The following is a 27,147-nucleotide window of genomic DNA, read 5'->3' on the forward strand; positions in this document are numbered from 1 at the left end:
GCCCCTGTGTGTGTAGTGGCTGGATCTCGTGGCCATGCTGCACATACCCACGCTGGTCCGCCCAGGGCACTGACACCACCACCCACCACCCACAAAGGCTCCGGCAGGGCTAGCCAACCCCCCTACCCCTGACCTCACAATCCCCATGAGAGCAGCGGCACCCCCTGCAGCCACCCCAGCTGCCCCAGGCGTCGCTCACATTTTCCAGTGTTTAGATTTTATCCATGTTATTAATGAGGCAGGCAAAAGGCCCGTGCCTGGGTGGGAAGAGGGCTGCTCCCGCCCCACCAGGGGGAGGGGGTCACGGGGTCCAGGCCAACTCCCAGGGAGCCCCCCTTCCTGGGGGGGGCCTGGGGGCCAGGAGCACAGGGAGGGGGGTCTCTGACGCCCCAGGTTCGCTTCAGGCGTGCACTGGGTGGAGCAGCCCCTGGAGGCCCTGTCGGCGGCGGGAGGAGGCAGAGAGCCTAGGAGCCGCCCAGGGAGGGGAGGGGGGGGCCGGAGGGAGCGGCCTGCCGAGAGCTTGGGTGCAGCAGGCCAGCTTAGCGGGCAGCAGGGGCCAAGCAGCAGGCGATGGGGGGCCTGTGTCCCAGGCAGCACCTGGTAAGAAGTCTGGGGCTCCCGGGGTCCTGGGCATGGGGGAGGGCATGGAAGCATGGGGCCATGGCTGTTATCAGTCTGTTGTTGTGGGTCTTTCTGTCTGTCCTCCCCATCGGCCAAATGGGCAGTTCAGCCCTCACCACAGAGATATCAAAGAATGTGTGGCACTGAGTCTGCCTGGGGCAGGGACATGGAGTGGGCAGGTGGAACCAGGTGGCAGATACGGTGGGCAGGGTAGGGCCTGGGTGAGGGCCAGCAATGGAACTTAGAGATGGGGCCCTAGGGACAGGGATGGGTCTATGCACACAGGGATGGAGCTAGGACAGGGATGGGGCTGTGGGGACACATATGGCAATGGGAAAGAGACTGGTGGGGAGCAATGTGACCAGGCAGCAGAGGTGGGGCTGTGAGCCACAAGGATGGGACTGGAGTAAGGTGACACAGTGATGGTCAGAGAAGGGGTGGCAGGAATCGGGGGCCAGGAATTTGCTGTGGTGTAAAAAGGGGAGGTGGGTGTCGGGTGGGTCCCTGAGGCCCAGGGGTGGGGACAGAGACAATGAGGGCTGGAGCCAGGGGTGCCGTGGTGGATGGAGCTAGGATAGTGCGAGGATGAGGAGGAAGAAGGTGTAGGAATAGGGCAGCCGGGGTCATCTGGAGTTGCAGTGGGCAGATGGCCCACAGAAGAACATCCCAGATAGGACCTCTGGCCTGTCCCAGCCCCATGGTCGGCGCTGTGCCCGCAGCCAGCCTCACCTCACCCTCTTCTCCTCTCCCAGCCCCACCCCCGGCACCTGATATGAGTCCTTGCGGGCCCCTCAACCTGAGCCTGGCGGGCGAGGCGACCACGTGTGCAGCGCCCGGGGCCCCCAACGCGTCGGCGGGGCCGCCCTCTGGCTTGGCGGGCGCGTCGCCGGCGCTGCCCATCTTCTCTATGACGCTGGGCGCCGTGTCCAACGTTCTGGCGCTGGCGCTTCTGGCGCAGGCCGCCGGCCGACTGCGGCGCCGCCGCTCAGCCGCCACCTTCCTGCTCTTCGTCGCCAGCCTGCTGGCTACCGACCTGGCGGGCCACGTGATCCCGGGCGCTCTGGTGCTGCGTCTGTACGCCGCGGGGCGCGCTCCTGCTGGCGGCGCCTGCCATTTCTTGGGCGGCTGCATGGTCTTCTTCGGCCTGTGCCCGCTGCTGCTGGGCTGCGGCATGGCCGTGGAGCGCTGCGTGGGCGTCACGCAGCCACTGCTGCACGCGGCGCGGGTGTCGGTGGCCCGTGCGCGCCTGGCTCTGGCTGCGCTGGCCGCCGTGGCCTTGGCCGTAGCGCTGCTGCCGCTGGCGCGCGTTGGCCACTACGAGTTGCAGTACCCGGGCACCTGGTGCTTCATCGGCCTGGGCCCGGCGGGCGGCTGGCGCCAGGCGCTGCTCGCTGGCCTCTTCGCTGGCCTCGGCCTGGCCGCGCTGCTCGCCGCGCTCGTGTGCAACACGCTCAGCGGCCTGGCCTTGCTGCGCGCCCGGTGGCGCCGCCGCTCTCGACGGCGGTCCCCGGCCTCCGGCCCTGACAGCCGCCGCCGCTGGGGGACACGCGGGGCCCGAACTGCCTCCGCCTCGTCCGCCTCTTCGGTCGCTTCGGCCTCTGCCGCCCCCGGCGGCTTCCCGGGCCGTGGCTCGGCGCGCAGAACCCGCGCCCACGACGTAGAGATGGTGGGCCAGCTCGTGGGTATCATGGCGGTGTCGTCTATCTGCTGGAGCCCGCTGCTGGTGAGGGGCGCACACGCCCCCGCATCCATGCTCCTTTCCGCTCCCTCCTAGACCCTTCCTACCCTTGTGCATCTTAAAGATACCTGGGTCCTCTCTCCCTTTCCCCGCTCCCTCTGACGTCCACCCCTCCTCCCAGCCCCCTTATCTCACTCCATCAGGGGGTCTTTGTAGTGCACCCCGGCCCATGCAAGCCTCCTTCTCAGCTACACTCCTGTAGCCCGACGCTTCATTTTCCAGCCCCCTTCTACCTTACCCACCCCGTTTCTCTTCTCCCCTTCTGTCCCCTGTCCTTCGGGGTACCTGGAACGTCCCTCCTTCTTTGCACTCCTAAACCCTATCTGGCCGGAGGCCTCTGCTTCTGCCACGCCCTCTAAGGCAAGGCTTCTTGGCCCCTTGTTCCATAGTTCCCTTCCACAAAGACGCACATTTACCACCTCCCTAAGACGCCCCTCCCCTCCTCATAGCCCTCTGATCTTCCGGCCAAGCTCCTGTCCATCCCAGCCCCACCCCTCGCCGGTCCCATTCTCTTACACCCGCCTGTCACTCACACGGGACTCTCCCGCAGGTGTTGGTGGCGCTGGCTGTCGGGGGCTGGGGTACCAGTTCCCTGCAGCGGCCACTGTTTTTGGCCGTGCGCCTCGCCTCCTGGAACCAGATCCTAGACCCCTGGGTGTACATCCTGCTACGCCAGGCCGTGCTGCGCCAACTGCTTCGCCTCCTGCCCCCAAGGGCTAGCGCCAAGGGCAGCCCTGCAGGGCTGGGTCTAACTAGGAGCGCCTGGGACGCCAGCTCGCTGCGCAGCTCCCGGCACAGTGGCCTCAGCTACTTCTAAGCGCGCCCAGAATCCCAGTGGCTAAGCCAGACCACCCCGGGCCGGGCCCAGGTCCGCAGTGCGGAGCCTTCGGGGAATAAAGCCATTTTGTGCACAAACCCTGGGCCGTGTGTACCGTCTGGCTTGCGGCACCTTGATGGCGCAGGGACTCCAGAGGCGCCGTGTGCGCCCCAGGGGGTGCAGTTCCGGGACTTGGCACGTGGGGACGCACAGGCGCAGGAGCATGCGCAGAACGCTACGGCTGCAACGCCGGGGAGTTGGCTTTGCTAGGTGCTGAGCTTGGGGATTGGGGGGCGCTTCTTGCCCCTGTTGCCACCAGGACAGACTCCCGAAAGCGTCGCTCATTGTAGCCCTGAGCTCCCCTAACACAGCCCCAAGGTGCTACCCCCCAAACACATCCCATTCCGACGTCCCTGAGTCCCGTCCCATCGTGACCTACCACCAACTAACGTCACGGAGTTCCCACCCTTTCTTGACCCTCTTCAAATAACCCCCCACCATAACTTAATGCATCTCCCCATCACTCCCGACACCCCAGGCCACCCACTGGATCCACCCCCACCCCACCCCCAAATTCTCCCCACTTCCAAGCACACCCTGTACTGCACACAGAGAGCTAAGGATGCATGGTTGGGGCAAACCTCAAAGGCTTTTTTAAAAACTAAGAGCTCGGTTGGGGCAGGGGCGGGGGAAACGGCTAGCAGCCCCCAGCCACAAAGTCGAAGTCCCGGAAGGCTGCCTGCTCCGTGGCTGTGAGGAGCCGTGCATCGCGGGGTGGGCTCAGCGTGGGGGCCTCCCCTGTGAACTCCTCGTCAAAGTTGCTGACATCGGTGCGGCCCGACAGAGTGGGCACAAAGGGAGGTGGCAGGCGACGGGCCAGCAGGGCGTCCCAAATCAAGGTCTATGGAGAGGGGAGAGAAGAGGTGAGCATGGGAAACTGGAGGCACAGAGTGCAGGAGGAGCCAGCCCTGTGTGCACCAACCAGCCTGGATTTGTGGGGATCAGCATAAGGGGTCACAAGATGGAGGGGAAAGTGGGAACACTGGGGCTTAGGAAGGATCCCAGTGTGCGCGTGGGGTGTTCTGGTGAGCAGTGTGTGTGGGGGGGTTTCTGGGCTCATATACAGGGCAATGGTCTCCACCGAACCAGCCTGAGGTAGATGTTAGTGTAGGAGGGTCACTGGGTTAGAGGAAGGCGGAAGAAAGGGGGTGACAATGTTGGTGCTGAAGTGACCAGGTCTTATGGGGGGAGTCATGATCACAAGTCCTCGGGGGGAGGCACGTGGGGGCCTCACCCTGAAGAAGGGCTGCTTTTTCACATCTTCTGCATCCCTTTCAGTGGACCCCAGCCTCCGTTCAGGATTCCTCCGCAGCAGCTGTGGGGTGGGGAGCATGTTGTTTTCCCCTTCCCGCCCCCAGGGCCCCTCCTTAGCCCCACATCGAGTCAGCAGGGTCCTCACCCTGCGCATGATGCCGATGGCTTCAGCTGACAGGAAGCGGGGGTAGCGAACCTCATCATTAACGATACTGTCAAATACCTCCTCCTCGTCGTCCCCTGGGAATGGGGACTGGGGACAGGGAGAGCCAGGGTGAAATAGGCCCCTCCATTGGCCATTCCACACCCAGCCCCACCCAAGCCCTCTGCTCAGGCTGCACCTTCACATGGGTGCTGGCTTACATGGGAAATACCCATTTTACAGATATGGGCACTGAAGCCACCTGCCCTGATGACACAGCACACAGTAGAGGCACATTCTGCTCCCACTGGGATCCTAGGGACAGGCAGAGTGGGGCAGCCTGGGGGCTCACCTCACCAACGAGCATCTCATAGAGCAGCACGCCCAGCCCCCACCAGTCCACAGCCCGCGTGTATGACGTGTCCGTCAGCACCTCAGGTGCCAGGAACTCCGGGGTCCCACAGAATGTGCTGGTCCGGTCCCCATAGCCCATCCCTAAGGGCAAGAGGGTCATGTGAGGTTATGGAGGGGCTCCTAGCTCTAGCGCAGCCCAGCATGGGGTGGTCCAGAAAGCCAATCCCACCCTGGGGTCAGGGTGGGAGGTAAACCTGGGGATTCCCAGGGACTCCATTCCCTCCCAGCTCTGTCTAATCCCCAGAGGCCGGACCCTCAAATCCCAGCCCCGCCCCTCACCCTCCTTGCAGAGGCCAAAATCTGCGATCTTGACATAGCCCTCGGTGTCCAGGAGCAAATTGTCCAACTTCAGGTCCCTGTGAGGGGTTGGGGGACGTAAAGAGGGATGAGTGGGAAATCTGGGTCCTGCCTGAAGCCTGAGGGCCCCCAAGTGGACAAAGCGTGTATGCACAAGCACATGCACGCACAGAGGCACATACCTGTAGACAATCTTTTGTTCGTGCAGAAACTGCAGCCCCAGCACCACGCAGGCTGAATAGAAACTGCAGAGAGAGGCCAGTGTGAGGAAGCTAGGCCTCTCAGCAAGGGGGGAAGGCCACACAGGCCTGGCTCCCGCATCCTCAAAAGCCCCCCAGTCACCACAACTCCAGGAGGCTGAAGGGAGATGGGGCATGTGGGGGTATGGGTGGGAAGGGGACTGCCAGCCTCTTGGGGTCAAGTTGTTAGCGGGGCTGGGCTCACACAGCGCGGGGCTCAGAGAACACGTCACTGTGGATGTGCAGCATGAGATCCCCGCCGGCCGAGTACTCCATCACAAAGCATACGTGGTCTGGAGTCTGGAAACAGCCAAACAGGTTTACCAGGAAGGGGTGTCCCGCGTTGGTCACAGCCGCCAAAATCCGCTTCTCACACATCAGGCTGGGCAGGGTGGAGGGCAGGGGTCAGAGACCACGGCAGCCCTCTACCCCCAAATCGCACACTGCCCAGAATCTTCAATCATCAGATATTTGCTAAGGGCTTCACATATCTGTGCAACCTTGGGAAAGGTGCTTAATATCTCTGAACCTCAGTAGCTGTGTTGGCTAAACAGGCATCCAGAATCCGTCTGTCATCCTAGTAACAGCCCTGCAACTTCCCTTTGGGGAACTGCCAGGCATGGATCAATTGCAGCACCTCATTTTCCTGGCTAGGAATTTGTTCAGGATGGGCAAGCCAAGCCAGTGAAGCTCCATCTCAGGATTTCTGCCAGAATTCTTAAGGAAGAAGGGATAAAGCTGGTGGATGATGCTTAAACTGCTAGGGTAGGGGGCATCCCTGCCCCCACAAGGGCACTGCAAGCAAAGGGAAACAGAACTGAGAGACATCTGAGCACCTCATTACAGCCATACCTGAAAGCAGCCCACTTCTAGACTTTTCCGATCTGGGGCAATAAATTCCTCTATTTGCTTATACCTGTCTGACTTGGGTTACTGATTAACAAAAGGATGTCAGGGAAACTGGGAACAATCTCAGTGCCTCTACTGAGCATTTACAGGGGGTAGGCACTGTGTAGAATCCTCTAGACATCCTTTCATTTAATCTACCCAATGACCCTTCAAAAAGACATCATTACTCCCCTTTTATAGATGGGGAACCAAAGGTTCAGAAGGGCAAAGTGACTTCCCCAGAGTTTCTAAGCACGTCGGTGGCAGATTTGAACCTCAGGACCCTGACCCCAAAGCACAGGCTTCAGAGCCCGAGTCCCTAGGTTTGAATCCCAGACCTGTTGCTCTCTGGCTGTGACCTTGGAAAACTTGCTCCACCTGTCTATGCCATCAGCAGAATGGGAGCAGTAACAGTATCTACCCCATAAGGCTGTCATGGGGAACAAATGGGTTTCAGAACATAAAGTGCATAGTGAGTGCTTTCTAAGAGTTATTATTAGCATTGGGAGCACCAGCTTAGTAAGTGCCAGTACTGTTATGAATCACTGTCACAGCAGCTCCGAGGAAAAGATGCCCTGTCTCCTATTTCCCAGAGGAGAAGACTGAGGTTCTCAGAGGGCCTAAGCAGGGTCCTCACCTCTCCACCTCATCTCGGGCCACAATGTCCCCTTTCTTCAAAGCCTTGATGGCAAACAGCTCCCCACTGGGCCGGAATTCAGAAAGCAGCACCTGGAAGAACCCCAGTGGACAGGGGTGACCTTAGCAGCCAGCCCAGGGACTCAGGAGTCTGGCCTCCTAGCCTCCCAGCACTTCGGCCCCCACCTCACCTTCCCAAAGTGCCCCCGGCCCAGCACTGCCAGGAACTTGAAATCCTCAAGGGTCAAGGGTGACTTCCCCAGAGGGCTGTGGAAAAAGGACACTGGTGGGGATGGCAACAGTGGGCAGGGGTGGCAGATGGTGGGTGGGGGAGGGGTGTCACCTGCACAGGGTGGGGCCTGGGGTCTCCTGGGTCTCTGAAGGCAGCATGGGAGTGGTGAGTGTTTCCTGGATCGGGAAACTCTATAGCAGAGAGAGGAGGGCAGAGTGAGGTAAGTCAGAGGCACCTATGACCACAGTAGCCACCAAGGCTCCCATCACCTCTCTGACCTCACCTCTCCCTTTTGCTTTCCCCTTCACTCACTCTTTTCTAGCCACACTGATCCTCTCACTGTGCCCTGAACACTCCAGGCATGTTTCCACCCCAGGACCTTTGAATGGGCTATTCCCTCCACCTGGAATGCTCTTTTCTGGACACCTGCATGACTGTCCCCCACCTCCTTCAGCCCGTTATTCCAATGTCAAATGTCACAGCTGACCACCTCATCAAATATCTAACAGAACCTCCCAATATTTCTTGTCGCCCGTCAGCTGTATTTTTCTCCCTAGCCCATTTCAGGTTGTAAATATATTTTATCATTTACCTACACAGTTCCTCTATGGGTATTAGCTCTATGAGCTACTTAGGTCACTCTACCACATTCATATATACCTTTGAAAAGACCCAAGGTTAATATTGTATATGGGAAAAAATTACCTACTGGTCCATCATCTGCTACTATAGCCACAGTTCCAAATATTCATTCAGTGCAAACAGGTTTACTGTGGGAAAGACAGTCTCCTCCTGCCCAGCCACCCTCCCAGAGCCAGGCACTGTTAATAACTTCCTGGGTATATTTTTTGATATATTCTATATGCACACAAGCAAAAGCACTGCTAGATGCCCCATTTTTCTTGTACCCACTATTGACAACATTCCAATCTTGCCTCTCTTACTGGACAATCTGTCTTGGAAATCATCTACGCCAGCACACATAGACTGCCTCCTTTTTCACAGCTGTGTGCTATCCCACCTGTGAAATAGTTTGTTTATTTAGCACTGGTTCCTACTGATGAGGTCTGGCATTGTTTCCACTCTTTCACACACACAACGCTGGTGCAGTGAACATCCTGAATGTGCATGTGTGAATGTCAGGACAGATGTCCATGGTTGGAACAGCTGGGTCAAGACAATGTCCATTTTTAACACCGCCAGCTATGTGTTCCCAAGGAGATGCAATGATGTGCATGCCTCCCACTGACTGCCTATTTCCCAGCATCCACCCCAGCACCTAGTGTTACTACATGTCCAGATTTTTTTTGCCTAGCTCATTTAATATGAGATATCTCATTTACTTTAATGCTATGAGGTATACATATTATTATTTTCATTTTTTCAAAATGAAGTATAAAATATAGTCGGTGAGGTGAGCAAAGGGACCAGCTCTTACATACGTGTTCCACCCAGGTACCCATCAATCACATGGACCAGCGGTTGGTAAACTGTTTTTGGTGCAGTCTGTGAGCTTACAATGGTTTTTACATTTTTCAAGGGATGGGGGAAAAAAGTCAAAAGAAGAGTAATATTTCATGATCCGTGAAAGTGATCTGACATTCAAACTTCAGTGTCTGTCAGCAATGTTTTACCAGAACAGAGCCATGTTTGTTTGTGTTTATATGTATCGTTTGTGGCTGCTTTCTGCAACAGCAGTGTTGAGTCATTGTGACCAGGGCTGTCTGGCCCACAAAGTCAAAGGTACTGCCTATATAGTCCTTTACAGAAAAAGTGTGCTGACCTCTGACCTAGACCAAGATGCACAACATTCCCACTGCCCTGGCAGGCTCCCGGGGAACCCCTCATCAATGATCTCCAGCCCCCACTCATGACATGAGTATTAAACATGCTCATTGAACAGGGTAGCATCCAGAGCACAGAGAGGTACAGCGGCTTGCTGTGGTCACACAGCTAGGAGGTGGCAGAGCAGAGATGGAGACCCAGGCGGCCTGGCTCCCAAGCTCATGTTTTTACCCAGGACAAAGAATGAGACCCTAGTTCTGGCAGAGACATGCTGTGTGACCCAGGGAAGTTCCTGGCGGTCTCAGGGCCTTGAGCTGGGAAGGAGGCCTGGAGCAGGACCCTCCCCTACCCCACCCCACCCCACTGATGCTGTGGAAGCCAGGTCTTTTGGGGGAAGGCGAGGAACACTCACCAGGCTCAGTGGGCTGGAAGGTGGTCGCAGAGGACTTTTCTGGGACAGGCTGTCTGAGTCAGCCCCAAGGCTCAGCTTCTCCATCGATATATCGCTGCAGCACAAGAAAGGCGAGTGTGTCCAGGACACTGCACTGTGAGAAGCAACCAGGGCAACCTAGACCCCAGGGCCCTCCCTTCTTACCCCGTGGACCGGGCCTCGGGTCCTGGAGAAGCCCCGGGGCTGAAGGTGCCTGTGGCTGTGGTGTTAGGGATAAGCCTTCGAAGCAGCCGCACCCAGGTGGCAACATCAATGTTCATTTGTCTGGCACGCTGAAATGCCTTCCCTGGGGGGACCAGGCAGATGTCACCCTCCATGGTGCTCCTGGAACTCCTGCTCTCCCCAGCCCCGCCCCACCTCCTCACCTTGCTGCTTGGAGAAGATTTTTTTCTGCCGTCGGAGCCGGGGTATCCGCTCAATGACAGGGTTGTGGAAAGTAACCTGGGGACAGGGGCCAACAGGTGAGGACCCTCACTCACCTTCAGGCAGCTTGTTGGCGAAGCCCTTAGGAGCATCTGCATAACCGTATGTCAGGGGCTCTGATCACTGTGGTATTGCATTCAGCCACGGAGCACTTTGCAGCTGTACTAAGGGGTTATAAAGCCCATCACTGCTTGACAGGGCCACCTCCTGCTGTGCCATCTTTGGAAAGGTAAGAGGCAGGCAAGCAGGCCCTCCTCTAGGGATGGGGAGGGGGTCTGACCCAAAAAGACATATACACAACTCCTACATCATCTAGTGTCCCAGTTCCCTAAGTATGGTCCCAGACCTGCAGCATCACCTGGGAACTTGCTAGAAATGCAGATTCAGAAATACTGGGGGCAGGGCCCCGAAGTCTGTGCTTTAGCCAGTCCACTCATGTGGGGAAACCACTGGTCTAGCAGGGTTCTCCCAACCCCACTGCATCTTCTACAAGGTACTAAAATCACAGAACTGTACTTCATGTGTGTCCAATGTGATCACCACTAGCCACATCTGGCTACTTAAATTAAGTAAAATTAAAACTTCAGTTCTCTGGACATGCTAACCACACTTCAAGTAACTGGTGGCTTGTACAGGAGACAGTGTGGACATAGAGCATTTCCATCTATGACAGACCTCACTGTTATAGGCTAACAACAGAACAGTGGAAAGTTCTATTGGAATGGTGTTTTTGGGAGGCATAAGACCAAAACACAGTGTTTTACATAAACCTGGGAGACAAGCAAGACTGCTTCAGAGTTGCCCCCTGGGCCCCTGTCCACCATTGTCTGCTTGGTTTTGGACAGTCTTCCCAACAGAAGAACCACGTCACTACCCTGCCGGGTGACGTCAGCCTTCCACTGCTCTTTCCCTACAGCTGTCCTAGATTATGAGATCACATAGGCATTCCCACATGGGGACATGGATATGGGGAGATAGAGACATATGTGTGTATGTGTGTGTATGCGAGTGTAAAACAAGGCACATGTGTACACGAGGGGCAGACTTAAATAAATTTTTAAGATAATTTTGGCTAAATGAGGGGGCCAGTCCCTTCCCTTCTCTGTCAGATGTGACAAATAACAGTCCATCTTGCCCTGGCTTGTTGTGAGGATTAAGGGAGGATTAACGGGTCAATGTCAGCAAAGCACTCAGATGGGAACGACACGTACAGTGGTAAGCATTTGATAATGCATCTGATTGTCGGATCACTATGTCGTACACCTGAATTCAATAAAATATTGTATGGCAACTATACTTCAGTAAGAAAAACAATGTCAGCAAAGCACTTAGCCCAGGGCTTGGCTCATCCTCCAAGGATTCAGCCAGAAAGGTTATTTACCCCATCAGCTCTCAACTAGGGGATACTGGTGAGACATTTCAGATTGTTGCAACTTGGGGACGGGATGCTCCTGGCGTTCCGAGGTGGCTCTCGCACCTGAGAATCATCCAGCCCCACATGTCCATAGTGCTAACGGTGGGCTACCCCAATCTGAACCCTAACACTGCTGTGGAAGGAACATCTTACTCTGAACCACAACTATGGTTCTAACAGCAATCTTCATGACATGTCATTTTTGCTCTTTTTTTCTGGCTTGACAGCATTTTATGATTAAAAAATTTTTTTAGTACTTATCTTAGAACAAAATGAATTCCAGTTTAAGTCATGTCATTGATGTGACTAATTATATGTGCTTTTCTATCAAGGTTCAGAGACCAATGGAAAATATGTCATCCCCTTCAAGAATGGGCACAAGAGCTGCAGGAAGTATTTTCTCAGGGATTGGCTGTACCTCGGCCACCAGGCAGCCCTGGGGTTCCATGTCCAACTGCACCTCATGCCTCTCATTGTCCAAGAAATCTTCCAACTTTAGGAATTTGAGGGCACACAGGCCCCGCTGGTCCCGCCAGAACACAGCCAACTCCAGTTCCCGTGCCTGAAGGAAGAAGAGGGCCATCACTTGGGGTGCCTGAGGTCCAGAAACCCTTCTCTTCCAGTCCCTGTTGTCCCGCAACCTAGGTTACCCTCTCCAGCTCCAGGGTAAAGCTCTGGTCCCAGGAGTTGAGGCCACATGGCTTCCAGGATGTCTGCCCCACCACTGTGTTATCCAGCTTGAGCACAGTGCTAACCTCGCCTGGAACAGATGTAAGGGTGGGAGGTCAGGAAATGCTGGGGGGTAGGGAATCTTTTTTATGTTATTAAAGAAATCCTCTCCTCCCCCCTATCATATTCTGCTGTGCTAGCCTGAAAAAGCTGCCTGTCACATTAAGGTCTTTAATCTACCTCCAGTTAATTTTTGTATATGGTGTGAGGAGGGATCCAAATTTTTACTCTATACACAAGTTCCAACAATAAATTCCTAAGTATTTGCCCTAGAAAGACGCATGCAGGAGGTGCATAAACATAATGCTTATATAAGGGCTCCAAGCAAGAAACATCTCCCTGTCCATTAACAAGATAATTAATGTATCAACAGTAACATATTCTTATTAGCTAAACCATGAAATTGTTGACATTCAACCAGTTTTTACCTGAAAAGAAAAAAAAGACAGCAACTTGATATGGTACAGTCTAAGACAATGGACTATTAAACAGGAGTAAAAATTAATCAATGAACTTTAGTTTCATGCAATGATATGTATATAACTCCCAAATAATGTTGAATGAAAGAAGCCATTACCATGGAATACATTCTGTGTGATTCCACATATATAAGTTCAAACACCAGGCAAAATTAAACTATCATTTTGAGATGTGTACATGGGTGCTAAAACTACAAAGAAAAGCAAGAAATGATAACCATAAAAGTCAGGCGAGTAGCTACCTCAAGGGCAGAGGAAGGGGCTGGAATTGGGGAAGGGGGCATGAGGGAGTTCCCAGAGAGTTCTATTTCTTGACCTGTGTGGTGGAAACATGGGTGTTTGCTCTCTTGTCATTCTTCAACACATACTTTTTAGTACCTTTATATTAACTTTAAAAAAAAATTGTGGTAAAATTCATCGAACATAAAATTTGTCACTGTAATATTTTAAGGGTACAGCTCAGTGGTATTAAATACGTTTGCATTGTTGTGCAGCCACCACCATCCATCTCCAGAACTCTTTTCACTGCCCGAACCAAAACTCTGTCCCCAGTAAACACTCACTCCTTATCGCTCCCCTCTCCCCAGGCCACTGGTAACTACCAGTCTTTCAATCAATATGAACTGGACTATTCGAGATACCTCATAGAAGTGGAATCCCATTGTATTTGTCCTTTTGCACCTGGCTTATTTCACTTAGCATAATGATCTCAAGTTCATTCATGCTGTGCCACATGTCAGAATGTCCTTCCTTTATAAGGAGGAATAATATTTCATTGCACAGATATGCCACTTTTTGTTTATCCATTTATCCATCAATAGACACTCAGGTTTCTTCCACCTTTGGGCCACCGGGACTAGTGCTGCTATGAACATAGGTACACAAGCATCTCTTTGAGACACTGTTTTCAACTATTTCGGGAATATACTCAGAGGTGGGATCACTGGATCATATGGTAATTCCATGTTTAATTTTTGAGGATCTGCATACTGTTCTCCACAGTGGCTGCACCAATTTACATTCCCCTCAACAGTGAACAAGGGTTCCAATTTCTCCACATTCTTCCTAACATCTGCTGTTTTGTTTTAGCGCGTACATCCTAATGGGTGTAATGTGTTAGTTAGAGGGTTACCAACGTGGGCGTCCCAGGACCCGTGCCCCACCTCATCCCTCCAGGCTCAGGAGGCCTACTCACTGGTGTTCTCAGTCTCCACTTTGAGGCTGCTGCGGCCACTGAGGCTTCCACTTCGACTGTAAAGGCCCCGCGCTGGGCGGCTCAAGAAGGGAGTTCGGCTGTCAGGGGTCACAGGCCCCCCCACCGAGGGTGAGGGGTTCCAGGGCATGGTCTCTGGAAGGTCCTTGCAGCCCACCACACGTACCTCCAGGGTCCCTAAGGGAGTGGCAGGCTCAGAGGGGGGCCACCTCTGGGGCAGGCCGAGAGGTTGGGACTGCAGGTGAATGGGCATGTCCAGGAGTGGCCAGCACGCAGGCAGGAGCTGGTGAGGAACAGTCAGGGTGCAGCAGAGGGTTTGATGCAGGAATGGCTGTGCCCAGAGGTAAAGGGAAGAGGACGAGGCTGGGGTGGGCCAGGCTGGGGCGCTGGGCTTGAGATGCTAGGGTTTAATGACAGAAGAGGTGTTCAAGGCATAGGCTAGGGGTCTGGGATCTGGGGAGCCGAGTCAGACTTAGGGTATCCAGGGTAGGACTCAGAGGGCAGGTCTGAGGTCTAACACTGGGGCTGGGGTCTAGGTTAGGGCTGGTCTGGGGAGGTAGTGGCTGAGGGGTCCAAGTAAGGGGGTGCTGGACGGCCTGGGGTTGGGGTGGAGAGGTCAGAGGCTCAGGGCTGAGGGTTCTGAGAATCTATGACTGGAGGAAAAGCACAGTTGGCAAGGGGTGGGGATGGGGAGACAGGGGTACTGGGGGCAAGAGTCCAGAATCGGAGGGCAAGATGGGGTGGTCCAGTGTGCATGGAGCTGTCTGCCAGGGGGAAGTAGGGCCCAGGGCTAGACGGCTGGGGTGGGAGTCCAGAGATGGGGAGAGTGGAGATCTGGGTTGGGAGGGTCGGGCTGGGCAACTGGGGGGAGTAGGGAGTTCAAAGCAGCGCAGGCGGGTTCCGGGTCAGGTAGCTGGGAGGCACCTGTGAGCGGCGCGGGCTTGCACAGGGTGCTGTAGTGTGTGGCTGGGAAGGGACCGGCCAGGCGGGCACTGAAGGCTGCGGACGAGGCTGCAGCGAGCTCCTCGCGGAGCAGCCGCCCCTTCGGATGGTCGGCAGGCAGCTCCCCAAGCCTCCGCTCCAGCGCCTCCCGGAGCAACCCCAGCTTCTGGTTGGACTCGGTTAGCTTCTCCTGGGCCTGCGGTGGGAGGAGTGGGGCGGTGTTGGGGACTCCCCTCCCCAAGGGTAGATCCAGGCCCTGCCCCCAGCCTAAGTCCCACCCGGGGCTGCTCTTCCCTGGAGGCCTAAAACTGAAAAGCCTCTGGAACCTACCCCTGGACTCCCTGAAAACCAAGCCCAACCCTTGTTGATGCCCCATTTCTGGCCTAAGTCTCACCCCAGTGAGGCCCCGCCCATTTGCTGGGCCCCACACCTTGCAACGACCCTCCCCATCAAGTCCCCGCCCCTTCACTGAGCCTCCGCCCCCACAAAAAACGACGAGGTGATGAAGCCCCACCCCCTCACCAGGGCCCTCGCAGGTCAAGACCACGCCCCCTCGCCGGAGTCCCCGCCCCTCACCTCGCTGACTGCCTTGCGGTCGGGCGCCTTGGCGGCGCTGAGCAAGCGCAGCACGTTCTTGGCGCCCTCAGCCACCGCGTACTCGACTCGAAAGTGGTGCCGCAGTTCCTCAATGCGCAGTTCCACGGCCCCCAGGTCCGGACTCCCTGTGGGCGTGGGACACAGGCCAATGAGGCCAGCCTGAGACCAGGTACAACCATCCTGGGTCCAGACACGCAGCCATCCACTGGCCACAGACCTACCGACACACCAAGATGCATCGCATTTCTCCCAAAGGCGTGGGTCGGGAGTGAGTGGGGTGGACGAGCGTTACCCTGAAACAGCTGTATTGTCACCTGAAGGCAGGAGTCACACTTCCACCCAGATGCAGCCACTTTTTTATCCAAACACTGTTAACAGGAATGGTCCCAGGGACACAGCTAGGCTGTCACACAGGGCCATATACAGAAACACACAGTCAACACAGGCTTAAGTACAGACATGTTGTCAGGGTCCCATTTCATCCCCAGGGACACCACGGGCATTCGGAACATCATAAGGATATAGTCACATAGACACAGGAACACTTAAAAAAAAAAACAGTAACTTTTATTCATTGCTGATGGGAATACAAATCGCCTTCCAAAGGAGGCTGTTTGGCCATATCAATCAAAATCACAAATGTATTTGCCCTTTGATTCAGCAATCCCAGTTCAGGGACTTCATCCCTTAGAAACACTACTGCACTTGACCTACCTACGCAGTTATTCATTGCAGCCGGCTTTCTAAGAGCAAAAGATTGGAAATTACCCACTTTTCTCCAGTAGGGGTCGGGGCAAGTGAATGACCACCCCGTGATGAAATACAACGCAGTCAGCGGACTGGGGGCTCTGCCGTACAGATGTCACCACGCTGTCACTCACAGGTCAGCAGCATTACTCCCTTGCCACCACTTAGGCACGCTGTCACCCACAGGCAGAGGAACATACACTCTCATAAAGATGCGGTCACACTGCCACACAGGGACATTGTCCCGGGGGGCAGAGAGAGATGATCATAAGACACAACCACCTTATGGGACACATTCTCCAGGGGCTCTGACTTCAGTACAGGGAGAATCAGGGACATAATTACACTGCCACATGGACAAGGCATAAGGACAGGTGAAGAAATGCTATCACACTGTCACACAGGCAGGGCAGTGTCACCAATACCTACAGGCACAGAGACCCAATATTGCAGGGAAATAAGCTGGCTATCCCACCCAGTGTGAAGTTACAGGGACACAGCCATAGCCTGACATACAAAACAGTCACAGTCACCCAACGGCAAAGGCACAAGGACACAGCCACACTCATGTAGGGAACTTATCCCCCAGAGGCACAAGGTCACAGTCACATTTATCCATGGTTGCAGATTCCCAGGACAACTCACTACCCTGTATAATGATCCAGACTCAGACTCTGACAGTCACAAAGAGTCACAATGTCACCCACAGGTGAGGTGTGTGGCACTGACCTGGACACAAACAATGCAAACACAGGGTTATCATAGGAACCCTGATATTCATAAGCACATTGTCTTACAGAGTCACACCCTCACCCTCAGACCTACTGTCACATGTGCCCAGGGGGTCATCAAGACTTCTACACTCACAGGGACAAAGTCAGGCTGTCCCCCAAGGTTACAATGTCCCCCAGAAGCACAGGGATGTGATCTACCATTATACACCATCACTGAGAAGCTCACATAGGTATTCCTAGTACGGACGAATAATCATCTGGACAGTCACACTGACATGCCCCTGTAAAAACACACGTTAGTTACAAGCCCCACTGAATGTTGTGTGTCTCCCCAGGTTCAGATGTTGAGATCTAACACTCAAGGTAATGGTGTTTGAAGGAGGGGTCTTTGGGGGCTGATCAGGTCATGAGGGTGGAGCCTCATGAATGGGATCAATTCTCTTATAAAAGGGATCCCAGAGAGTTCCCTTGCCCCTTCCATCATGGGATGACACAGCACGAAGGTGGTGTCTGTGAACCCCGAAGCAGGTTCCTACCAGACACTGATCTGCCAGCATCTTGGTCTTGGACTTCCAGCCTCCAAACTATGAGCGATAAATATCTGTTGTTTATAAGCCCCCTGGTCTATGGTATTGTTATAGCGGCCCCAGCACACTAACATCCACCAACAGCTGACACTCTCTCACAGTGACGCTCCAACTATCCTTGTTACCAGGGCATACACAAAAGCCCTGGTTCCCACAGTCGATGTCCCATTATTTCTGACACACATTATGGTTTTGGGAGGAGAGTTCCGCTGCCCTATTCACACCGCCATCTTGGCTCCTCCCCCTGACACACATTAGTAACATAGATACAGTCACCCTGTACACATCAAGACCCAATCACAAATTCAGGTTGACAGCCAGGCTAAGACACCCCCAGGTATACATACGCAGAAACACACACACAGAAACATACATACAACGAACACCCACAGTTCTACACATTTGGGGCTGGCATGACTGCCTGGCCATCACCTAGTTCAGGGGTCTGCAATTTTCTTACATACAGAGCCAGAGATTAAATGTTTTCAGCTTTGTGGAACACACGCTCTGTTGCCATTGCTCTGGTCTGCTGCTACATTGCAAAAGCAGCCTTAGATGACAGTAAATGAATGGGCATGGCTGTGTGCTAGCAAAACTTTATTTACAAAAGAAAAAAGGCAGTGACAGATTTGGCCTGCAGGCTGTACTTTGCTGATACCTGATGTAATGCGAACTTCACACGGGACTTGGGGTCCAGAGAGGGTTGGGATTGGGTTCCCCTCACACAGGGAGTCATAGCACCCACCTTCCTGCCTCAGACAGAGCTCCCTCCCAGACCTGGGAGCTGAGCTCTTCAAGGCAGAATGCAGGACAGGTGGGCTCAGGGTGAGGGGCTCACCTTGGGCCTCATCCAGGGCTGCCTGGCTCTCCAGCTGGCCCGCCTGCAGCGCCCGGTGGAGCTGCATGCGGATGATGTCGATCTTGGTCTTACTGTCCTGCAGCATCTGCTGGGCCGTCAGCAGCAGCTTCCGGTCCTAGAGGCATGGGTGCACCATGAGGGGAAGGCCAGGAAGCTGGGCTATCCACACCTTGCAGACCCTAGGTGACCGTGTCACAGAGTGCTCATGTGTGGGTGTGACAGCATATGCGGCCATGAGTTCCTGGGTGTAGTGGGGAGATGTAGCCCATGGCATGTGAACCCTGGGTATGCCACCTAAGAGCTGTGTGACTTTGGGCAAGCCGCTCACCCTCCCTTGGCTGCTTCCTCTTCCGCAAGCACGGAAGTATTAATAGCACCGACCACCACTGGACTGTGGATTGAAGGAACTGATCTGTGTGCAGAGCTCAGAGTCAAGCCTGGCACCAGGTTTCAGCTGTCAGAATGTGGTAAGTGTTCCCTGTGGCGAGTGTACCCACATGGTAGCCATGTGGGTGAGTGCAGGGCTGACTGGGTGGCTGTGGGAGACAGTCGGCAGTACTCGGGGTCCAGATGTCTGTGTGTGCAGTTCAAGGTACAGAAATGACCAGACACAGCCCTGTGTGTACAAGGACTAGAAATTGGTCATGGATTTTTCCAGCCACTTTGTGCTATGTTTCAAAGCCAAGCAAAGCTCATCTGCAGTATAACAAAAGCCTGGGTATTGATGGAAGAGGGCAGCAAGGAACTTTCTGGGTGACTGGAAATGTTCACTATTTTGATGTGGGTGGTGTGTATGCAGATAAAAATGTATCAGGCTGTACACTGATGTTTTCCATGCTTATGTCTGTATGTGGCACCTTAATAAAAGGTAAAAAAAAAAAAGTTCTGAGTGGTCTGTGTCCTCTCACGTACTGTTTACATTTGTGTGCACTCACAAGCCTCGGTGCTCTCCTGATAGTGTGTGAGCATGGCTGTAATTCTTTAGCTGTCACTTGGACTCTGCTTGTCCTTGTAAGCATTTCTGGGTGTCATGGAGACCTAGGAATGTGTTCCTGGTATTGATATGACTGGGGATGTAGCTGTGTGTCTGTGTGACAAGTCTGGTCTCTGGGTGTTTACTGAATGGTCTGTGTGTCAGGGTGGTGTCGGCTGTGCTGTGGGTCCTAGGCATCATGTGATGGTGTACACCTCTGTGTGTCTAGATGTGGCTGTGATGGTTATCCTCCTGTGTCCCTAAGGCTGCTACTGCTATGTCTCTGCATGTTATGATGGTGTATGCATGTGTCTATGTGTTACTATGACTCAGTGTGTTCCTACATGTTACTATGACCATGGGTGTATCTCTAGGTGTTAGGACGATGGCAGTTGTGATCTAGGTGTTGACCTATGTATACATGCATCAGAGAGAAGCCATCAGCAGTGACAGGCTGCATGTTGCCCTGCCTGTGGACACCCTCAAGCCTCTGGGGAGTAACTGAGTGTTGGGGGGGCCTGTCTCTGCCATTTGTCTAACATCACCCACAGTCATTCTGTTTCCCATATACCCCCATGAGCTGCCCACACCCTTGTCCTGTCTCCAAGTCACCCATCAGTCCCTCTGTCCCCAACCCAGAGGGTCCCAGCCTCCCATGGGGGCAGACATAGGTGGTACCTTGCCCCCATGCCCCCATCCCATGATCTGTTCAAGGACATGAGCGCACGCTTGCTGCCCCCACCTTGGTGCTGCCGTTGCTGTATGTCTGGATCATGTTTTCTGCCCCTTGCTTCACCTTCAGCTCAATGGCTAGCTGCTTCTCCAGGCCAGCCACTCGGGTCAGGTTGGTGGCCGAGCAGGCTGGGCCACCCGCACTGGGAGAGTGGGGGTCATCTGGAGGGGGTGGGTGGGACAGAGTCACCACAGCCCTCAGCCCATCTGCATGGGAAACTTTGCCCAGGTGAGAGGATCCACCCTCTGCCCAGCCCGGGTTCTACCCCCAGGGCCAGGGGAAGGAAGAGCTGGGGGCCAGGGTCCAGAGGGTCCAACCACCCCAGCCTTCCCAGAGAAACTCCTTGGGGCTGGAACAGGAGAAGCATGAATGAGCACAGCCAAGTATCCAGCTGTGTATGAGTTCTTGGTGTTGGTGTGACTGTACAGGGGCCTCCAACTACTTATGTGGCTGTGAGAGAGAGAGAGAGAGAGAGAGAGAGAGAGAGAGAGAGAGAGAGAGAGAGAGAGGGAGAGAGAGAGAAAAAGAGTGTGTGTGTGTGTGTGTGTGTGTGTGTGTATTTGCATCTGTGACCTACAGGGTGTTGGCATGACAGAGCAAGTGTGTGACTCCCTCAGTGCTGGTACAACTGTGTGAGATGCCAGGTCTTAGAATGACTGTGGGAGATTCTGGGTGATCCTATGCATGCGTTTCTGACTGTTGGCGCAACTGTGCATTCAGATCTCTGGGCACTGGCATGACTGTGTGTGTGTGTCTGGGTGTTGGCACAGCTAGACACATGGCTGCTGGCAAGGCTGTATGAGCCTCTGAAGAGTGGTGTGACTGTGGGGGGCCTCCAGGTGCAGATACAACTGGAGAGATTCCGAGTGTTGGCTGAATTCTCATCACTGTCTCCAAATGTTGAAGTGACAGTGTCAGTCTCCAGCTACTGACATGTCTAGGTGATATATGGGTGTTGGTGTAAGTGGTGTTGACCTTCAGGCCTCATCTGATTGTGCATATTCTTCTCTGGCTGTTGATGGGATAGTGTCCTTCTGTAGGGGCTGGGCAGCTGTGTGTGCATGCCTCTCTAGGGCTTGGTGTGACCATGTGTGAGAGGCTCTGGGTGTTGTCTGTGTTGGTGTACCTGGGCGTGCATCACTCTGGATGCTGATGGTAGTATGGAAGTCTGCATGGAAGCATGGTGTTACGGTGACTCTGTGAGTCTCTGGGTATTCATATGACAGTGTCTAGGTCCTTGGGTGTTAACTGGCTATTGATGTGCCTGTGTGAGTCTTTGGAAATTCACGTGACACTCTGTAGGTCTTTTGGGGCTGTCCAGGTGTTGGTATGGCTGTGTATACCTTTCCCTGGATGTTGAATTTGATGTTTGCTCTGACATTTTGAGGCTGGAAGTTGTGATCAAGTGCGTCTCCCTGGGGCTCAGTGGAGATGGGGTTGGCCTTGCTCTGGGAGACTGGGTGAGCCCCTGGCAGTGGAACTCCCAAGTCCTGCCCCCCTGGGAAGCCCTGGCTCACCCTGGGCAGCGGCCACCGGCTCAGGCAGTACCACGTGGGCGTGCAGCTCCTGCAGCTGCTGGTGCAGCAGGTCGAGCCGGCGTGAGGAGCCCCGCAGCAGGAGCTCCACGGGGCCCAGGCTGCGGCCCAGGTCTGTGGTGGCCCGCCGCAGGTTCTCAGCGCCCTCCTTCAGCTTCAGCTCCTTACGGATCTCCCGGCGCAGCCGCTCCCGCTCCAGCTCCAGCTGCTGCTGCACCCCAGGTGCCGCCAGGTCCGCACCTGCCAGGCCCAGCTGCTCCAGCAGGGACCAGCTGCGGGGCTCGCTCTGCAGGGGATGAAACAGGGCCAGCCTGGTTAGGAGGACTCTGGGGTGCAGACAGCACTTGGCCAACTCGGCCTGGCCTCCCAAGACAGGGTCTGCTCCACATCTTCTGACCTCCAGAACTGGGAGGGGAGACAAGGCCCTGTCTGTGCTTTCTGACTCCCCCAGTTGTGAGGTCCCAAGGACAGGGCCTTCTTCTTTCCATGTCCCTTCAGCCTAGGGGACTCCCTCTTCTGTTCTATATACAATGGGATTTTGGAGGACAGGCCCCATTGCTCCATGTGCCCCAAATTAGGGGATCCCTCAGTTAACACTCTTTCTGCCTTCCACTGTCCCCCAAACAATGTCCTGAGGGCAGACATCATCTTTCCTCTACTGCTGCCCGAACAAGGAAGTATCAAGAGCAGACCTCTGCTGCCCCCTCCCCCCGCCAAAGCCATGGGGTTGGGGTGCTGAGAGCAGGCCCTTCCCCTCTTGCTGTGCCCTCAAATAGGAGGTCCTGAGGGCAGGCCTCATCTTCCTTCTGCTGTACCCCAAAAGTGGGAGGTCCCAGGAATAGGCCCCATCTTTCTCCTGCTGTTACCCCCAATCTAGGAGGTCCTGGGGGCAGGTTCCATATTCTGTCCTCTGATACTCTACAGCCAGGATCCTAAAGAGCAGAGTGCTGTCTCCCTCCTCCACCCCCAACCATGAAGCCCTCAAAAGCCCCAGATAATGTTATCTTTCAAACGGAAAACGCCAAGGCCAGGGCTCCATCTCCCCCCTTTGGTTCAAAACCAAGCAGTACCCAGGGCAGGGCCTCTGGCCGCTTCGGATCCTTTTCCGCCTGCCCCCCACAGGGACCCCAGCCCCCACCTCCAACTCCGGGTCCAAAGGGGGATCGGCCTCCGCCATCCTGGGTCCCTGCTGAGGACCCCACCCTCTTCCTGAACCTCTGCTCTGCTAGGGCCTCTTGCTGCCACTTCCTCTTTCCTGTTAGCTCCCAGCACCCCCTGCGCCAAGTCAGCTCTGGGGCATCTAGGGGACCTTCCCCCCAGCCCCTCACTCCAGGGTCGAGCCTGTTTTCCCTGGAGGTAACCTGAGGGGATGCCCAAGGAGTACACAGTGTGTGCACCCCTCACACGCCACTAGTATGGCAACGGAGAGCAGGCTCCCCTGAGTGTACACAGGCTCCTGAGGCTGACTTGGATGTACACACTCTCATATACCTACAGGTGTGTGCATGGAACCTGGGCTGGCAAGGGAGTGCACACCCCGGTGTACTCCGACATGCAAATGCCCATGAGTGCTTATGTGGGTCAGTCCCCTTCCCGCAGCGGCAGACAGTCCCAACTTCTAGCTTCCTCTCTGGTTACCCACTGCTGCTTGGAGGCCTAGGGGGCCCAGCAAGGCCTCAGCAGCGCCCTGAGGCCCCCAGTGCTGGAGGGCTGGGGTGAGGGTGGCCCCAAACCAGCAGCCCTCTGAAGCTCAAAGACAGCTATTAATAATAATAGCACCTATTGCAAGCTGCACCCAGGTCAACTAATCCAAGTCAACGTGCTATTATCACTCCATTTTCAAAATGAAGAAGAAAACTGAGGGCTACAGCAGGAATGTAACTTGTCCCAAGGTCCCACAGGCAGCAGGAGGAAAGGCTGGAATTTAAAATGGGAACACCCAGGATCAGCACTGGCTAAGGGACAGGCACGGCACTGAGTGCTCCAAGTCATCGTCTATCCCCATCCATTTCACAGATGGGAAAGTCCTCATTAGCTTCCCACCAACCTGGAGGACAGCTACCCCCCCCAGAGAGGCTTTACTGCAGATCAGGAGGGTCACGCCCATGATCTGACTGAGCCCTCACATAGGTCCTGAGCAGCTGCCATCCTGTTACCCCATTTTACAGATGAGGAAACTGAGGCTCAGATAGGCGACAGCAGTTCTCGATGGAGGGGGCAGGCATTTGGAAACGTCCACAAGCATTTTTGGTGTCACAACTGGGGACCAGGAGGAGATGCTACCAGCATCTAGTGCGTGGGGGAGCAGGGCCCCTGCTCCTACAATGCACAGAGAAGCCCCAACTTCAAAGAATGACTTGGCCCCAAATGTCAATGGTGCTGAGTCTGAGAAACCCCAGGTCAATGGACACAGACACTCAGGGCTGCTGACTATGATGACCAGCAAGGATTTCACAGGCGCCCCACCTGCAGAGTGTCAGCCAGTCTATGTCACTCCCCACCATGAACACCATCTTAGCCACCTTCTTATGATGGCAGAACTGTGGCTCAGACAGACTTAGGCACATGGCCCAGGACACAGCAAGGTAAGAGACAGCACTGGAATTTAAACCCCGGCTCACCTAATACTCCTCGCTCCAAACCAGGTGCTGCCCACTGCCCATCCCCACCCATCCCCAGCAGGCAGAGCAGGGGTACAGCCAAGAGCAAGGCTGTCTCAAAAGGGGGGTGTCCAGGCAGAGAGGAGCAGCAGGCTCCCTGGACCCCACCTCTGAGAGCTGAGGCCCGAGAATATGCAGAGCAGGGAGGGAGGGAGGGCAGCTTGACCTCCTGGGTTCTCTTCCCTTGGGTGACTCACTTCTAACCAGGGAGCAGGGGTCACCTGAGGGCTAGCAAAGTGAACCCATGAAGCAGGGGCCTGGCCCAGCTTTGGAGAATTCCTGTTCCCCAACTTCCCACTATTATTGCACAGTAGACCCCAGGTCCACAGGACCCACCTCCCAGAATCCCCCTCTTCCCAGAGCAGTCAATGATCTGGACCCCCACATCCGGAGATTTCAATGCTTTGGGCGTTTCCGGAACCTGGACAGGACATCCGTTTGCCAGACACAGAACAGACAGGCACACTTTGGGACAGACAGAGGGACAGGGTGGCAGGCACAAGAAAGGGATGACCAGGAGGGAGAAAAAAAGCGGGCAAGAGGTGGGAAAGGGGACAGAGCATGGGTCCAGCCTCATCCCAGGAATCATAGCCTCTGTCCAAGTCATGTTGGGTACATGGTCAAGTGCATGCATGCACCAGGGGACTGAGGGCTGGGGGCAGAGGCAGGGATCCTGGCCCACCCCTGCCCCAAGGTCTGACCTTGTGTGATCGGCAACACCAGATACGCCCAGCTCCTCGGCAAGGCTGGCAGGCCATCAGCAGGACTGGGGTAGGGGGGGCAGGGATCACAGGGGAGACACGGGGTGGGGGCAGGTGCAGAAGGAGACGAGAACCCAGTTACAGAGCAACCAAAGGACAACAGAGGGATGGTGAGGCAGTAAAGGGGACACCAGGGGCCAGGACATGTCTCAGACTTGGGTCACTGAACCAAAGGTCAGAGATCACCCTGGCCCTGCTTGTCACAGATCGGGCAGGTGAGTCCAGGGCTGTGATATTCACAAGGTGGCACGGGGAGAATGTGGCTGGGCAGCAGGTTGCTACCAGTCACCTGTGCGTGTGCGTGTGCATGTGTGAGTGGATGGGGGGTGATCCAGCGCTGCCACCCAAGACCAGGCAGGGTTCCAGGTAAGAAAGAATCCCCAATCTGGGATAAGGTTCCACCTGGCAGCCCAGAGAGTTGCCGTGTGGGTCCCCCAGCCCCCACTTAAAGAAGTGACTTGGGCACTTCCGCCAACAGGTGCCAATGTGGGTGGCGTCGGGACCACCGTAAAGCTCAGTCGGAGGCGGGGGCCGCTGGAGCTTTGGTGTGTGGGGGAGGGGCACAGCGGGACGGCCTCCTCCCCGCTGGGGGCACGGGCTAGGCACCTGCCTCAGGTGGAGCGGCACCTGCCGGAACAGACAGCTGGGAAGGTGGGGAGTGGAGTGTCAGGGGCGACAGGCGCCGGACGCACGCCAGCCGCAGAGTCGAGCCTCCGCCGCGCCCCCTCTAATTCCCGGGGTGAAGCGGGGGCCTCCGGGACCTCCCCGCTCCCCCACCCTGTGCGTACCTCCACCTGCTGAGAAGGGGGCCTTGCTGGCTCCGCGCTGCCCCACGGAGGGGGCGCCGGGCGCTCCGGAGGCCCCTGCCCTGGCCGCCCGGCTCCCAGGGACTCCGGCATCGCGCGGGCGGGGGTTCCCGGCGCCAGGCGGCCGCCGAGTGACTACGGACGCAGGTGCGCCTACCTGCAAGGCGTCGCTGGCCATGTCCTCGCGCCGCCCGCCAGGGGTCCCCGCGCCGAGGGAGGGAGGGAGGGGCGGTAGGAAGAGCGCGCGTGCGCCCCGCGCGGGGCGAGGATGGGGCGGGCGCGGGGCGAGCCCCCCCAGGCGCGCGGCCCTCTCTGGCTTGCTCCGCTCGGGCCCCGCCTGGCCAGGCCGTCGCGTCCGCTCGCCGCGCCCTCCGGCCCCAGCGGCCGCTGGGCCCGGTCACGTGACTGCCGAGGTCGGCGCCCGGGGAGGGGGCGGGGCCGAGGGGGCGCGGCTCCCGGCGGCCCCTGGGGCTGCGGGGTCCCGCCTGCAAGTGGCCCACTTCCGCGGCCAGTGGCTCCTCGCTCTGCCCGGGGCCGGAGGCGTCAATGTAAGCGCGAAGGAACCCGAAGAAAACAGCGGGGCACGTGAAAACGGGGTGTGGCGGAGACCTAGGGTCTCCCGGGACCCCTCGGAAAACAAAAACAACTCATTCCCTCTGCGTGGGCAAGCTCAGGCCTCCTGGAAAGGGTCTCCGTTCAAGGGCACGGGAGCGTCTCCATTTCCTGGAGACACATCTGTGTTTAAATGATAGGACCCCTTGCTTTGGGGGAGCCCCAAACCCTTAAGAGTGCCTCCTCTGTGAAATGAGATTTAAACCCCCACCCCTGCCCCCTGTGTTGATACAATTAAATGAGATTGTGCATGCTAACTGCTGAGAACACAGTAAGCGCTGCATGAATGTTTGCTGCTGTCATTTGTAACGCCATTGCCGTTGTCATGAAAGGGGTTTGGGCCCCAACACCGTCGCGGACTCGCTGTGAGCCTTGTGGATCCTGAGGCTGAGCCTCAGTTTCCCCCTCTGTGAAGTGGGGACCAGTCTCTTCTCCAGGGCTGCTGCATACAGGTAGCGCTCCATAAATGCACACTGGTGCCCAATTGAACGAGGGTGGAGGCCCCTGCGAAGCTTCTCTGGGGACTATGGGAGTCTTTGGAGAGTGCAGCTGGGCTCGTTGCTGACCCCACCCCACCCCCCGGCACTCTCTTAGAAACTTCGGGACTGAGCCAAACCGCGGTCCCTGGGGCGCGGGCGAGGAGCGCTCCCTGGCTGCTGTGCCGGCGCATTGACGCCCTCCTGGGATCCGCGAACGGTGCAGAGGGCTGCGGGTGCCTCGGTTACCCGCGGCTATGCGTGGTTTGCCTTGTCCCAGAGACCAGGGTGCG

General features: G+C 55.9%; 2 protein-coding genes across 4 annotated transcripts; one reads left to right on the top strand and one right to left on the bottom strand.

Moving 5' to 3' along the window:
* Positions 1-204: 204 nt before the first annotated feature.
* PTGER1 (prostaglandin E receptor 1) lies at positions 205-3,274 on the top strand. The gene is made up of 3 exons (XM_037018839.2): positions 205-600; positions 1,374-2,344; positions 2,910-3,274. Exons 1-3 carry the CDS (start codon positions 225-227, stop codon positions 3,174-3,176), a joined length of 1,614 nt encoding a protein of 537 aa, XP_036874734.2. The 5' UTR covers positions 205-224; the 3' UTR covers positions 3,177-3,274.
* Positions 3,275-3,806: 532 nt separating this feature from the next.
* On the bottom strand, positions 3,807-26,153 carry PKN1 (protein kinase N1). Of its 3 annotated transcripts, none has more exons than XM_037018818.2 (22): positions 25,924-26,153; positions 21,522-21,825; positions 20,014-20,165; positions 18,278-18,413; positions 15,351-15,496; positions 14,757-14,970; positions 13,815-14,009; positions 12,062-12,171; positions 11,830-11,973; positions 9,940-10,015; positions 9,719-9,860; positions 9,536-9,629; positions 7,450-7,529; positions 7,298-7,373; positions 7,108-7,199; positions 5,788-5,964; positions 5,526-5,588; positions 5,326-5,402; positions 4,985-5,127; positions 4,636-4,743; positions 4,471-4,551; positions 3,807-4,077 (listed from the first exon to the last, which is right to left on the bottom strand). In XM_037018818.2, exons 1-22 carry the CDS (start codon positions 25,942-25,944, stop codon positions 3,874-3,876), a joined length of 2,835 nt encoding a protein of 944 aa, XP_036874713.2. In that variant the 5' UTR covers positions 25,945-26,153; the 3' UTR covers positions 3,807-3,873. The 3 variants fall into 3 exon arrangements, with proteins under 3 accessions (XP_036874713.2, XP_036874711.2, XP_036874712.2); XM_037018816.2 differs by lacking the exon at positions 25,924-26,153 and adding an exon at positions 25,749-25,874; XM_037018817.2 differs by lacking the exon at positions 25,924-26,153 and adding an exon at positions 22,678-22,780.
* Between the last annotated feature and the right edge of the window lie 994 nt (positions 26,154-27,147).

This window comes from Manis javanica, chromosome 13 (genome assembly GCF_040802235.1).
Source record: "Manis javanica isolate MJ-LG chromosome 13, MJ_LKY, whole genome shotgun sequence".
NCBI classification, from domain to species: Eukaryota; Metazoa; Chordata; class Mammalia; order Pholidota; family Manidae; genus Manis; species Manis javanica.